Below are 14,226 nucleotides of genomic sequence, written 5' to 3' on the forward strand. Positions count from 1 at the left end.
GGCTTAAGTAATTATACTGAGCAAAAATATAACTGTACTTATAAAAAAGAAAAAAGAATAAAGCCTAAAGAGTTATAAGTTCAATAAACTAACTTTTAGCCCTTTTTTTTAAAATAAAGTTGTTCTTAGTATTTTTTCACACATTTAGCATTAAACGCAGTAAAATATTTTATTTTTTTTATCTCATATTTAACAAATAAGCAAATAAATTTAATAAACTAACTTTTAGTCTTTTTTTTATTATTAAATAAAGTTGTTTTTAGCATTTGTCCTATATAGTTTATCTCATATTTAACAAATAAGCGACTGGGATACTAAAATAGCCTACCAACTAAAGATAAGATTTTAAGAAATGCCTGCAATCCCTTTCAAAAAAAGAAAAAGAAGAAATGCCTGCAATCTATATTGATTGTACTTGGCCCAATTTTAATTGAAAATTGGGTCCATATAAGAGGCCTATAAATGGTCCAAATTTCACTAGAGCCCTGGCTGATTCTTAAAACTTAAAAGTTAAAAACTCAAAATCCGGGTAAGAACAAACCCATACCCAATACAAAACGGGCCATCCATGACCCGAAACTCTCCACCCAAAACCCTCCTTCAACCCTTCGCTCTTTTGGCACTGCCACTGAGCTGAGTTCTTTGCTGAAAAAATGAGTTCACTCGCTGTTCGATTCTCAAAGCTTCTCAGACCCTCTAATTCTACCACACCCACTTCTTCTCTTGGTTCTCTCTCTCTCTCTCTCTCTCTCTCTCTCTCTCTCATTTTTATATACATGTTTGTTTGTATGTTACATATATATGAAATGGGTAGCTTTTGTTTTGATCATTTAGGTGATATAGACTTGATTATGATACTTTTTGTGTAAATGGCTGTCTTTTGTTTTACATTGAAAGCACCATTTTACGTGAAAATTTCAACTCAAACACACACAATACATGTATGTAGAAGTGGATGACTTTGTTTGTTAATTAAATGATAAAAAGTTGAAATTCGTGTACTTTTCTTCACGGGGGTTTTTTGGGTTTAGCTCAAATTTCTTTTTTAAGTTAAGTCTTTTGTAGTGTTGGACATAATCATCATGTTGGTACTTAGAGGACTTTTATCAAGTACTTGATACGCACAAAAAAAAAATATTGAGGTTTTCTTTTAAATTTTGGTAATGCGCTGAAATTTGAGAATTATTGGAAATGAGTGTGTTGGGTTGACATTGTATGATGTTTATGTCTTATGGCTTTAGTTGTTAGCATGCAAGGATGCTCAAAGTCCTGGTATTCGACTATGTCATTTGATGGTGATAATGATGGTGGAAAGAAGGATGAACTGGAAGAAGATTTTGATGACTTGCTTGGTGACAAGACAGAGTTACAACCCCAAGGTGTGGATCCTAGAAGGGGTTGGGGCTTCCGCGGCGTGCACAAGGTATTTGATATTAATTTTCAGTTAAGAAATAGAAATGGTTTATCTAGAAATTGAATGGCTCTATTGCATTTTACTTAACCTTTGAGAGTGTAAAATAAAAGCCTTGTGTTGGAAACTGTTGAAAAATATGATTTGTGGACACTAAGGATGGTAGGAGATAATTATTGGGTTGCCATGGGGTGATCAAAATACTGTTTCATTTGTGTGTGTGTATACATATTTGCCATTGTGTTCATGATTTGTGACAAAGACAACTGTTTTCTGTGATTGGACCACTCTTAGATCTGATCTGTACAAAAGTGATACATAAAGCATGAAAAATAATTCCATTTTTATGGGTCATAGGAATATGTCCTTATCCCTTTTGCTGGTTGCTAAGAAAATTGTGGAAAAGATAAGCATTGAATATTGTGAAATTTCCTTTGCTTTAGAAGTTAGAACCTTAACAAAGAGAATTACACTAAATCAAACCTAAGAAATTTTTTTTTTTGGCCATTTGAGTTGTTAGGACACCAAAACCACATAAGACATGAGACATGATATTTGATATTCACTCTTTTTTCCCTCATGTTTGAAAATGGGTTAGGCATTCTGCTCACATGTGTTCTATCCAGTGGATAATTTGACCCACTATGTAGTGTTTGTATACAGGCAATTATATGTGGAAAAGTTGGGCAAGCCCCTGTGCAGAAGATCTTGAGAAATGGTCGAATGGTAACTATCTTTACGGTTGGTACGGGGGGCATGTTTGACCAAAGAATTGTAGGAACAAAAGACTTGCCTAAACCAGCACAGTGGCATCGAATTGCTGTGCATAATGAACCACTGGGGGCTTATGCGGTACAACAACTTGTTAAAAAGTATGCACCCATTCTTTTGAGAAAAACTGAATTCATCATTTAATGTGTCTATCTAATGCTTGGATCTTTAATGCAGCTCTTCAGTTTATGTTGAGGGGGATATTGAGACTAGAGTGTACAATGATAGCATCAATGGCGAGGTTAAAAACATCCCAGAGATATGTATTCGTCGTGATGGTATGTAAACCTGTATGCATTTGTTTTCTTCTATTGATTCTATTTCTTGGTAATTTAACTCACACCCCACTGGATACAAACCTGTGAACTCTAACCCGCCGTCTCATACCTAATGGGGGCAGAAGTGCCATTCAGGCTAAAGCCCATTGGCTGCTCTGTTATTCCTTTATAAGAGACAAATTTTGATTGTTCTCAGTTTTCTATGGTCTAATTTGATGTCTCTGGTGCCCCTTTCATACATGATATACCCATTTGTTCATTATCTTATTGGAAGGGAAAAAAAACACGTATACATCCATTTTGCTTATGTTTATCTAACTGTTATTCTCGCCAAAGAAACTAGGGATAAAGAGTTTATGAATTTACTTTAACTATTGTGGATCTTTGAAGTGTGTCAATACTAAACATGTTTGACAAATGCATATTGAAGGACAAAACATGTTTTACACACACAGACACACACAAAAGAAGAGAAAAGAAAAGGAAGACAAAGTTTAAGAGTGTCCTTGGGTTGTCGATGGAACTCATTCATTTATTCTCTTTGATATTAAAAAGTAACATGGAAGTCCTTATCATGTGGTTTTACCCTACAGGGAAGATTCGCCTTATAAAGACCGGTGAAAGTCTCAGCAGTATATCCTTGGATGATCTTCGTAAGCTTTCTTGTTTTACCTAATGTTCACTTTGTGAAATGCTCCACTAGTACTGTGAAACTTACTCAATTATGATATCTATATTGGGAAATAAATATTCTGCGGAAGACTTTTTTAGTTTTTATTCCATTATTGTTGTTGTGTGGCATAACTTCTGTTTATATATATAATCAACGTCTCCATCCGTTGCCGACAGGAGAAGGATTGCTTTAGTTTAGAGCCAATATGCATGTTCTGGATACGACATTCTTGGAAAAGTGAGCAGTTGAAGCCTCTAACTTCTGTAAGAAGCATTCTGTAACCAGGGTCTCTGACCTGGTTTTTAAGCTGGTCCCTTTTTTTCCTGACTATTTAATGAACGCTTTGTTTAAGTTAATAGAAACCTCAAGAGCTTGAAAGAACATTGGATTTCTGGCTGAGATTACCAGTTTGACCCCCGTTTTACACCTCTATGTAATGCTTTGATTCTCTGTAAATTATATCTTATACTATTTCCTTACACAGTTCTGCATTTTTATGTGTAATGCCTTAAATTGTGTGAATTGGATTGTATGACTGTTTGTTGCGTTGAACGTGTGTTGAGTCCTAGGAGTACTAATTTGACTTTTCCTTTTTGAGGTACAAGGTAGATATGGTTTGAGTCATGGCAAATAGAGTATAGAGCTAACATGGTAAAACCGTGTGGCTCAGGGACACTAAGTGCAACGTGGCCCCTGATGAGGAAGTCTAGGATTAAGTAAGGGGGATTGTGATACATAGACTGGATTGTTTGTATTTTGTAACTTCGATCCTTTGTGTCCAGCATCGTGAACTCAAAGCTCTTTTCTTTCTAATTAATAAAAGTGCAGTACTTACCTATAATAAAAATAAACAAAAAAATCTAGACTGTGTGGATTGGATTGGGTTGTATGAGTGTGTTGCACAAGTGTGTAGAGTTACACATTGGACATGTACTAGATTAATTTGAGCTAAAAAAACGATTATTAGGACCCCCTAAGTTGACTAGTCCTAGGGTATAGGCTATAGTGTAGATGAGGCCAATGCTTTCTTCGGGTCATAACAATAAGCTTTTTGGTTAGTTTAATGTGGAATCAACCTTTTCCTAGTATAATATAGTTGAGATGTATGCAGTTTGGATTGAACAAGAATGAAAAAAAAAATCATTTGATCCTTTAGTCTATTGTATGAGATATCTTTAATCCTTAAGCATTTTCTTTTTCCTTTTGTCTCTCTTGGCGAATGTCTTAATGCAAGTTCTAATACTTAATGGCCAATTATTGGATGGATTTTCTTGGTTCAAGAGGGGAAGAAATGGAAATGCTTGAAAAATGACACCCACATATATATATATATATATATATATTAAACACAAATCTGAAAATAGTTATTATTGAAAATAGATAACAGTACTTACAGCAGTAGTAGTTACATGATTGAAACAATTTAATAGTACAAGGCTTGAAACTAGTTCTAGTTACAAGATTTGAAAGGAAATAGTGGTAGTAGTGGAAATTCTAGAGAGAAATTCTAAAGGAGAGAAGTAGGCCTAAAGGAAATTTTGGCTCTAGAGAATTCTCTGATTAACATAAGGGACATCCCCTCTTAAATAGGCATAAAAAAGCGTAATGAACAGTAACAGTGAACAGTAATCATGAATAGTAACAATGAACAGTAATCAAAAAGAGTAAAAAAGTGAACATTAATTTTTCACTTTTTGACTCTAATCAACATGAGAAAGAACAGAGTGGAACTTCAATTTAGACTTCATCATTTGGCTTTTTATGTCGAAAGTAACATGAGGAATCTTCAAAAACAGCACCATTTGCATGGGCCAGTAGTGTAATACAATAGTGGGATCTTTTACCAGGGGTAAACATTGTAGCATTTTGGCCGTTGTGCAAGCCAGACAAATAGGAGAATCAATCCTTTACCAAATCAGGAGTGTTTTCTTCATCATGACCAAACCATTCTTGATTGTAGGGGTAGTAAGGGTTTTTTGTAATAGATGCTTCAGAGGACCATTCATCTTCTAAATCATTAGCAGCTTCTTTTTCCCTTGATATCATCTTGAGGAGGGCATATAGAGCATCAGGGTCCTTGCGAATTTCATCTAAAGGGGAACCCTTCTTTCTAGGCTTAGTAGAGGGTTTAACAGTTTTAGTAGATGTAGAAGCAGGTGCATCAGCTATTTGCACAGGGGTATTGATCTTAACCGTAGGTAAAGTATTTAGGGAAGGGAATTATCTGGTGACATTGTTAACAATTGCTTGTGTGTGAGGAAACTTATCCCACCACTTAACATACTAGCGGCGAGTGAGAACATCACCTTCCTCATCATATTGCCATTTCAAGATCCAAGGAACCTTATATTTTTTAATGAAATGGAGCAAAGGAGGGAATTTAGCACCATAAGGATCAACTTTGAACACACTTGCAAAATATTGGAAAGAATCCTTCAATGGAACTAGGAATATTTCAACAGCAAAGCCAAACTGGGTCCACCAGCGGATGAACTAGAGGGGCAAGTTAGAATTGAAATCCTTATCAAAATTAACAAACCATGAATGAGACATGTTTTCATTCTGATGAAGCATGAATTTGAACCAGGCAGTGAGATAATCATGATATGAATAAAGGACAGGGGAGGTTGGAATTCTTCTTGTGGAGGCAAGGTTGGGGCCCCACATTTCTTCAAAAATAATATGATTCAGGAAAATACTGTGATAAATAATTTTAGTAGTGTTGGTCTTATTAGTTATGGCTTTAATAGTGATTGATTTCTCATAGCGCAAAATATCAGAATAATATTGTACAGTTTTCTCACTATGTTCAGGGATCCAATGAAACCTTGAGGGAAAGTAGTTGGTAGCAAGTGTAAAGGGATCAGTAATGGAAGCCCTATTTGGCTCAATGGAAAACAGGTTTTGAAAACATTGTTTTTTAACATACTGCGAACACAGCACTGAAGGCGGAAGCACAGTAATATTATGTTGAAAGTAAAATAATCAAAGTAAAACTAGCCAAGAAGGCAGTAGTGCAAGATATAATCAAAGTAATTTAAAACAATAATAAGGCAATAGAACCAACCAAATAGTATATCAAAACAATTTAAAATATAAAACCGACCAAGAAGGCGGTAGCAGCAAATATATTAAACACAAAGCTGAAAGTAGTAATTTTTCATTTCCAGAGTTATGCTTCAGAAAGATTATTATAAGCTTTATTAGAAAGAAAAGTTTATTGATGGTCTGCCTCCTATCTTTGCTCATAAGGTAAAACAAGAATTAATTGGTAAAAATGATTCTATTGATTATGATAATACAACTTATGGTGATATTTTAAGCACTATTAAGAAACTTGGTATTAATATGTGCAATGATGAAAAAATGTTAAAATACCAATTAAAGAATAAAAGAAAAGCTAAATATGAAATGGGTAAGCTACTACCTTCTTGGTCGGTTTTATACTTTAAATTGTTTTGATATACTACTTGGCTGGTTCTACCGCCTTATTATTATTTTAAATTACTTTGATTATATCTTGCACTACCACCTTCTTGGCTAGTTTTACTTTGATTATTTTACATTCAACATAATATTACTATGCTTCCGCCTTCTGATATTGTAAATAAAGAAGATCACACTATTGAAGAAAATGAGTTTTTGGATTTCCAGAAATGGAATATCCCCAAAGTTGATACTAAAGTTGTTTACGAAACTAGTTGGGCTGAAAATACTTTTTATTCTGCTTACAAAGTAAGAATTGTTGAACAATATCTTGATGGAATTGTTAAAATAAGCTTTCATGACCAAACAATTCCTGATTGTAGGGGAAATATGGGTTTTGCTTCAAAAGACAGTTTATCTTTTGAAACATAATTGTTAGCAGCCTCGAACATCATCAGGAGGAAATATCATCAATAGGGCTTAGTGGGTTTATCAGGCGCATTGGCTGCACTGGCATGGCTTAATCAGTATCAGGGGCATCAGATGGGTAGCCGTCATAAGGATCCCATGGGGGATTCATCATTAAATTCATGCTCATGGTAAATAGCATACTCATTACAGAATCCGCAGTATAGAAGTGATAATTATATATATATATATATATTATATAGCTGAAGCGTATTATTTATTGTAGCTATGCTTATATTGCACCACCTCATCTGTCATGTCATTAGCCATATAATTACTATTTTTCTTATTAATTTTTTATTCCTAAATTTTGTTGACAATATTTTATATATATATATATATATAGATTAAATTTACACATTCATCTTAAACAGTTTTAACTTTACATATTCATCTACTTTAATTTAGATATTTATAACTAAAATATAAAATCAATGAATAATCAAAATCCAAAAACAATGTCTATACATATTTATCTATACTATATATAAAATAGAAGCTTTACAATAAATTTATAAATCTATTTTTATACCACGTCATTAGCATCCTTTTTTTTTGGTAATTTTTACTTTATTTAACTTTCCATCTTTTTCAACCATTGTCTTCTTAGTTCAACCTTTCATCTCCTCCGATCATTGTCTTTTTAAAATTTTCATTTGATTCTTTTATAAATTTTTAAATTTTCTCCATCTTCTTAAATTCTAGTGTTTCTAAATTTTCTCAATCATTGTATTTTTAATTTTTAACCATTCATCTTCCATCTTAATGTTCTTATAAATTTCCTTTTACTTCATTTTCACCTTTCTCCCCTATTCCTTCCAAGTTGTTCATGGCAACAAAGGTCAATACTCTCTCTCTCTCTCTCTCTCTCTCCAATTTTGTTTCTCTTTTGGTGGATTCTTTTATTGTTTCAACCATTTTTTCCCCCGTTAATGGTGCTTTTTCTTATTATTGATTTAATTTTCACATCACATTTGTTTCTCTTTTTGAAAAATTTGTATCAACTTTTATGCATATTTATGTATTTAGGTATTCAAATTCCCGATCACACGTTCGCTTTTTTTATCCCATTGGTTTGATTTGATTTGGGTTAAAAATTAATTATTTTGCAAGTTAGAATTTGATTTTTTTAAAGTAATCCACTTAAATGTTACACTAAGAGAATTTACTATTTTTTTTTTTTGGGCGATCAAATTTGTAGTGTTTGTAGAGAAAGTACTCTTAATAGTGTTAGCCAAACAAAAATAATTGGATGAGTGACATATTTTAGCTTTTACAATTGTATTTTCACTATTATTATTATATAAGGATGCATATAAAAACTTAATTGTGAGATTTTGCTAATAATTGTTTTTTTGTAATATTTTTGGGTGGACAATTTTGCAGTTTTTGCAGAGAATATAATCTCAATAAATTATCAATAAAAAATTGTTTTCCTAATTGGTCAAATTAATCATTGTTAAACGACAATTGATATGATATTTTGTTTGCTTGCAAAGCATTTTTATATGGGTATATTTTGATTTGGTATATATTTATGAATGTATTAAGATAAGTACTGTATTAAAGAAGAAAGATCATGATCCTACTTTGTACACTTCAAAAGAGATAAAGATAAGTTGAATTTTTTTTTTTAATGGTGAGAAAAATCTATTTTTATCATTCATTTCTAACTATTATTATTGAAAAAACTTAAATCCCCCTTTGTATTCTATCACTAGCAAATTCGCTCATAATACGAGAAGATGAAAATTTTAATATAAAAAGAAAAGTAAATAATATATATTATTTTTTATTTATAAAATTCTTTGTTTTAAAAAAGAAAGCAATATGACATTTTTTATTTTAGAAAAAGAAATTATTGCCCTTTGTTAGCTTGGTAAAGGGTTATATATATATATATATATATAACATTTCTTAATTAATAGTTTACTACATCTAAAATTAAATTCTCTTATGAGGAAAATGTTTTATTATAGATTACTAATCCTAATATATGATTTTACGAATTTTTTAGAAAATAAATTATATATTACAATTTAAGCCACCCCTTATCCTATTTTTCAAGAACAATGAGCTCTAACTCAAATGCCTTGTCTTCCCCATTTTAAGAGCAAGGTAAAAGGTAAGGTCATGAGTTCAATATCGGTGCATTTGTAACAATTAAACACAAAAAAAAAAAAAAGAAGTTAGAAAATAGGAAGAAGTTTATCCAAAACCTTTTTAGATTTTAAAATTTTATTGCAAAATGTAGTAAGATGAACATAATATATTTTGCTGTAAGATATATTGAGATTTATCTTTTCAAATCGTAGGTATGCAGTACTGGAAACAAAATAAACTAGAGAATTCACTGCATGCAGGGTGATAGATATGATTGAGAATGATATGTGGGATACACACGTCGATATTTTGATATCTTGCCAAAAATAATCATGTTTCAATCTTTTCTTGTTCCCCCTATAAATTTCCAAAAAATGAATTCAAAGAAGTCCTCTATTTCCATTATTTTCCAATAAAAGGTTTCTGCAAATCTAGGCCATTTCTTTGATATTTGATTTGAACTTTCACTTCCATGGTAATTCCATTTACTTTCATCTTTATTCAAACAATGGCAGACAATGACCATTTTTCTTTTGTCTGCATAAGCAATGTAAGACAATGACACTTAGGCTTGTGAAGAAGTTCTCACTAAGCTAAGCTGGATGCAATGTACATGTGAGTCTTTAGTCATTTAATGATAGATATGAAGGACTGGTTCCCTTAGTAGGCTTTTGTTTTTAATGGTGTTAAATAATCGATTATGTACTTGTTTCCAAATTTAATTGATTTTAAGATAGGAACTTTCACTTCCCTGTATTTGGCCGGATCTGAAGCTTCAGAGATTCAACTCAAATGAGCTATAATGGTCACCCACTTGCACTCATTGTTATTATATAACACAGTTTCCCGCCAGGTTTAAATTATTTATATAACAACTGTCATTGTAGTACTGTTGCTCACTTTTTCTTCTTTCAAATTAATAAAACTTTGCCAACTTCTTGTCTAGACTCTTCTCTAGTATCTATTTGATAACCTTCCTATGTACTTGGCTGGATTCGAATCTTCAGAGACTCAACTTGAAGGACCTATAATGGTTACTCATCACTTCCATTCAGGTTTACTTTAACATATTTATAACAACTATCATTGTAGTGTTCTCACTTTTTTTTCTTTCAAAAAATTTCTTTAATTAATAAAAATTTGACAACATGTAGTCTAATATTCCATTTAGTGTGTTTGCTCTTTCTCCATAAACTAGGTTTGTCCTTATTGGACATTGCATTTTTTTTTTTCTTTTAAGTACCATAGAAACCATTTCTGTTAATTATTTATGTTGATTTGTTGTTGACTGTTATTGCAGACTCATCCTCTGTTTTTAAATCTTTCATGAATGTTTAACTACAATGCTTTGTGGTGATTAACATAAGTGGCGTCAAGGAATATTGTCCTTTTTTTAAAAGAAAAAATAAATACTATAATTACTTTATTTTGATTTGAATAAGGAAACAGATAACGTCATAACGAGGTTAAACACTTTGATGATATAACTAAACCTAATCATTAACCCGTTAAATGCACGTGAAAGTTTGACGAAAAATATTTATATGTGGTACATTTTAATGAATAAGTATTAATAAATAAAAATTTAAATTAGAAATTTTTTTGAAAAGAACATACCTAATTTAATTGTAACTTTTTTAGAGAAAATAAAATCTAATTTAATCAAAATTTGTTTAGTATGGGCTTCTTTTATCCAAAAAGACAGTGAGTTTTAATTATTTTATACAAATATTAGATTTTTTATTTTATTTTATCCTCTGTCGTGCACTTTGTGATGAATGTTTTTTACCATTAAGTTAAAATTAGCTGAATTCCCACACGATGTGCGATGCAACTTATTATTAGTTTTCTCTGATATTTCATTAAATTTTACCAAGAATCTTGTAGCTTTCAATAGAGACATTCATGATTTAAATCCCCCAACTATCGATGTATAAAAAGATTTCAATAAATTTCCTTATAAAAATTGTAATATTTAGTTATTTTATAGAGAAAATAGAAAATAGAAAGATTGCATGATATAGTGGTTAATATTGATAAGCATGTTTCATGCCTACTAAAAAAATGCATATATCATTCAATTTTTTTTTTTAATTTTTTTTTTTACGTTCTTGATTGTGTATTACTAATTTTTCCCCATTTTTGTTGGAGCTTCAATTGTTGCATGATATAGTGTTTCAATTGTTTCTCACATTAAAAAAAAATATTGTTTCTCGTATAAATCTTAGAAAAATGATATTAAAATTTCATTATGCTATAGCAAAATAAATATATTTATTCTAACACACACACACACACACACTCACACATACATACATACATATATATATATATATATATATATCACATGTGACTAAAAGGAGTTAGGAAATTTAAAGGATTAAGATTAATTTTAGTGAATTCACAAATATTTAATTTTTTATGGCTTTTGTGTTAATTGTCGTTAAAGCAACTAAACATAAGTAAGAATGTTATATTCTAAATTTATTATTATTATTGTTATTCCAACTAAAAATTATCTCTTATATAGAGTTTATAAAAATAATCATATAAATTCATTTAATTAATGCACAACTATAGATAATTAATATATGCATTTACTCTAATGGCTAATTCAGGAATTAATACTTTGATATAAATGCAAACTTTGTTGATTTAGAAGCCTAAATAAAGAAAATTTCAAGGAATGCGCCACATGGTAAAATTTCATACTTTCCTATATGAGATTTCTGCTTTTATAAATATATTGACTGATTGATTGACTAGCTTGTAACTCATGCATATGTATTGATATACTTAAAAGATATACATTAAGATGCATAGTATAATTCTTACATATATAGTTTAAATATTATTGATAATCATTGTTATTTTTTTAATACTTTAAAAGATCTTGTAAGAATATTAATAGGTAGAAAATGTAAATTGTCCATTTTTTTTTCATTTTTTTATGTTCATTAATTCTAGGCACTATGGTTTTTGTATGCAATAACTCAGTTGAATGAATATTTATGATGTGGTCTCACATTTAACTCCAAAATTAAGAAATAAAATTCTCTCTAAAAATAAATAATTTAGGATACATGGTGCAAAATTGGATTTCAATTGTAAAATCTAATCGAATTTTCTTTAAGTTTTGCCTATTAATATATACTAGCCTCATCACAAGCGCTTCGCACGTGCGATGAAGTTTTTTTTTTTAGTGTTATAATTTTTTATTCATTCCAATTTAAGGTTTACATGTTTTCTCATTAATATTATGTATTTAGAATTTATGAGTGGATAAAGTAATTTGAAAATTAACAAGAGAATGACCCTATTTTTTAGGTAATATTTTAGTGGAAGTTAGAGTTGTATTTTTATCAGATTTTCTTTTAGTTTTGTCTCTACTTTAACATAGGGGTGTAAGGGTATTTTTGAATAAAAAAATGAGGATCCCAAACAGGGGAAGTCCCTTAAATAATAGTATAGAATATATAGATACCAATAAGTTTCTTTTTGGTGTAGGCTAAATATCCTTACTCATGATAAAAAACTTTACCGGTCGAGCTAATTAGAAACCACATGGTTTAGCACTATTTGTAATACTTAAAATCAAATTAAAACATATATAGTAAAAAAATGGTGTGGAAAATTGTGGCCTTTTAAAATTTTGAGAAATAATATTAAAATGTCAACAAAAGGTCACAGGGTGTAAATAAAAACTATCCTCTGACTCATAGGCTCTTTATTTTTATTTTTTTCTAAATATTAATAATTTTCAACCAGTAAAAAAATGCTAAAAAAAGATTGAAAAATTCCCAGGAAAGAAAGTCTAAAAATACTTTGAAGATGAATTTTTATTAGAAAGAAGAAGCAAACCCAACGAAATAAAATAAAAAGAATATATCAAAAAAAAATTTAAAAGTCCTGAACTCACATAGTAAAATAATTAAAAAATTTAAGGCGGCTACCCACAAAAATTGTTAGATCCCCTTGCCATTTTTTTTTTATTTTTTTATTTGACATAATCTACTACTTTCTTCTTATAGAGTGCCTTCTTCTTTTTGTCAAAAGTACTTTTAAAATTATCACAATTTTTTGGTTGTAATTTTTATAGCAAATGATTGTGGGAAGTTGTGATAATAAAACGTATATGATAACTGATGAGTAATTTTTTTTTTTTTTTAACACTAACTAAGTAAGTGGATTTTTTTTATTAAAAAAAAGAAATAGATAACCGCTTAAAAAAAAAAAAAAAAAACTTGTCTCATATAAATATTTTTGATAAGTAGTAAAAAGTGGATGGCAAGGCAATGTGGGATTTTAACGTGGGTTATTTAAAATAAAATAAAAAAAAAGATAGCTTTTTAGAAAAAAATATTGCAGCCAATTCAAAAAAAAAAAAAAATGTAAAGGTGGAGTCATTGAAAACCAACGGAAGAGTTTACAACATATTTATAACAACTATCACTGTAGTGTTCTCGCTTTTTCTTCTTTCAAAATTTTCTTTAATATTAATAAAAAATTTCCCACATGTAGTCTAATCTTCCCTTTAGTGTGTTTGCATTTTCTCCATAAACTAGGTTTATCCTTAATGCTTCTTAAAAAAAAAAAGAAAAGAAAAATAGATTGTCCTTACTGAAATAGGAAGGATGAAAAAAAAAAAAAAAAAAAAAAAAAAAGAGAGAAAAGTGGAGAAATGATGTTTTTAGTCGGTGTTTGGTTGGAAGGAAAGGAGGAAAATAAATTGATAGAGTCCAGGTATTTTTTCCCTGATCCCACCAAAATGTTTTCTCCCCAAATGAAAAGATAACAAGAAAGAAAATATTTAGACAAAAAACACCCCTTGTTGTGCTAACGTTTCTACCGTTCACAATTTTTTTTTTTCCCTACCCCTTCTCTCTTTTTTTTATTTATTTATTTTTATTTTTTTTTAATACACGTTTTGTCATTTTTTTGATACGTGTCAACTGTTTTTTTTTAGTTTTTTTTTGTCGTTTTCCTTCTTTTTTTTTCCTTTCTTTAGCTTTTTTTTTTTGTCCTTTGCTGCACTGTTCATTCTGTTGTTGCTTTTATTTTTTATTCATCCTTTTATTATTATTTTTTTCTTATTT

General features: G+C 30.1%; 1 protein-coding gene across 1 annotated transcript; it reads left to right on the forward strand.

Annotated features, from left to right (window-relative positions):
• Nucleotides 1-524: 524 nt before the first annotated feature.
• On the forward strand, nt 525-3,630 carry LOC126716825 (single-stranded DNA-binding protein, mitochondrial). Its single transcript, XM_050417817.1, has 6 exons — nt 525-726; nt 1,242-1,423; nt 2,075-2,283; nt 2,360-2,460; nt 3,054-3,113; nt 3,310-3,630. The coding sequence occupies exons 1-6, from the start codon at nt 654-656 to the stop codon at nt 3,324-3,326; spliced, it is 642 nt and encodes a 213-aa protein (XP_050273774.1). The 5' UTR covers nt 525-653; the 3' UTR covers nt 3,327-3,630.
• The last annotated feature ends 10,596 nt before the right edge of the window (nt 3,631-14,226 follow it).

Source organism: Quercus robur, chromosome 3, assembly GCF_932294415.1.
Source record: "Quercus robur chromosome 3, dhQueRobu3.1, whole genome shotgun sequence".
In the NCBI taxonomy this organism is placed as follows: domain Eukaryota; kingdom Viridiplantae; phylum Streptophyta; class Magnoliopsida; order Fagales; family Fagaceae; genus Quercus; species Quercus robur.

Excerpts from the sequence above, each read along its gene's own strand:
- LOC126716825 (XM_050417817.1), top strand. The coding sequence starts at position 654 with ATGAGTTCACTCGCTGTTCGATTCTCAAAGCTTCTCAGACCCTCTAAT. Across the intron at positions 1,424-2,074 it reads GCTTCCGCGGCGTGCACAAG|GCAATTATATGTGGAAAAGT; the intron begins GTATTTGATATT and ends GTTTGTATACAG. Across the intron at positions 2,461-3,053 it reads GATATGTATTCGTCGTGATG|GGAAGATTCGCCTTATAAAG; the intron begins GTATGTAAACCT and ends TTTACCCTACAG.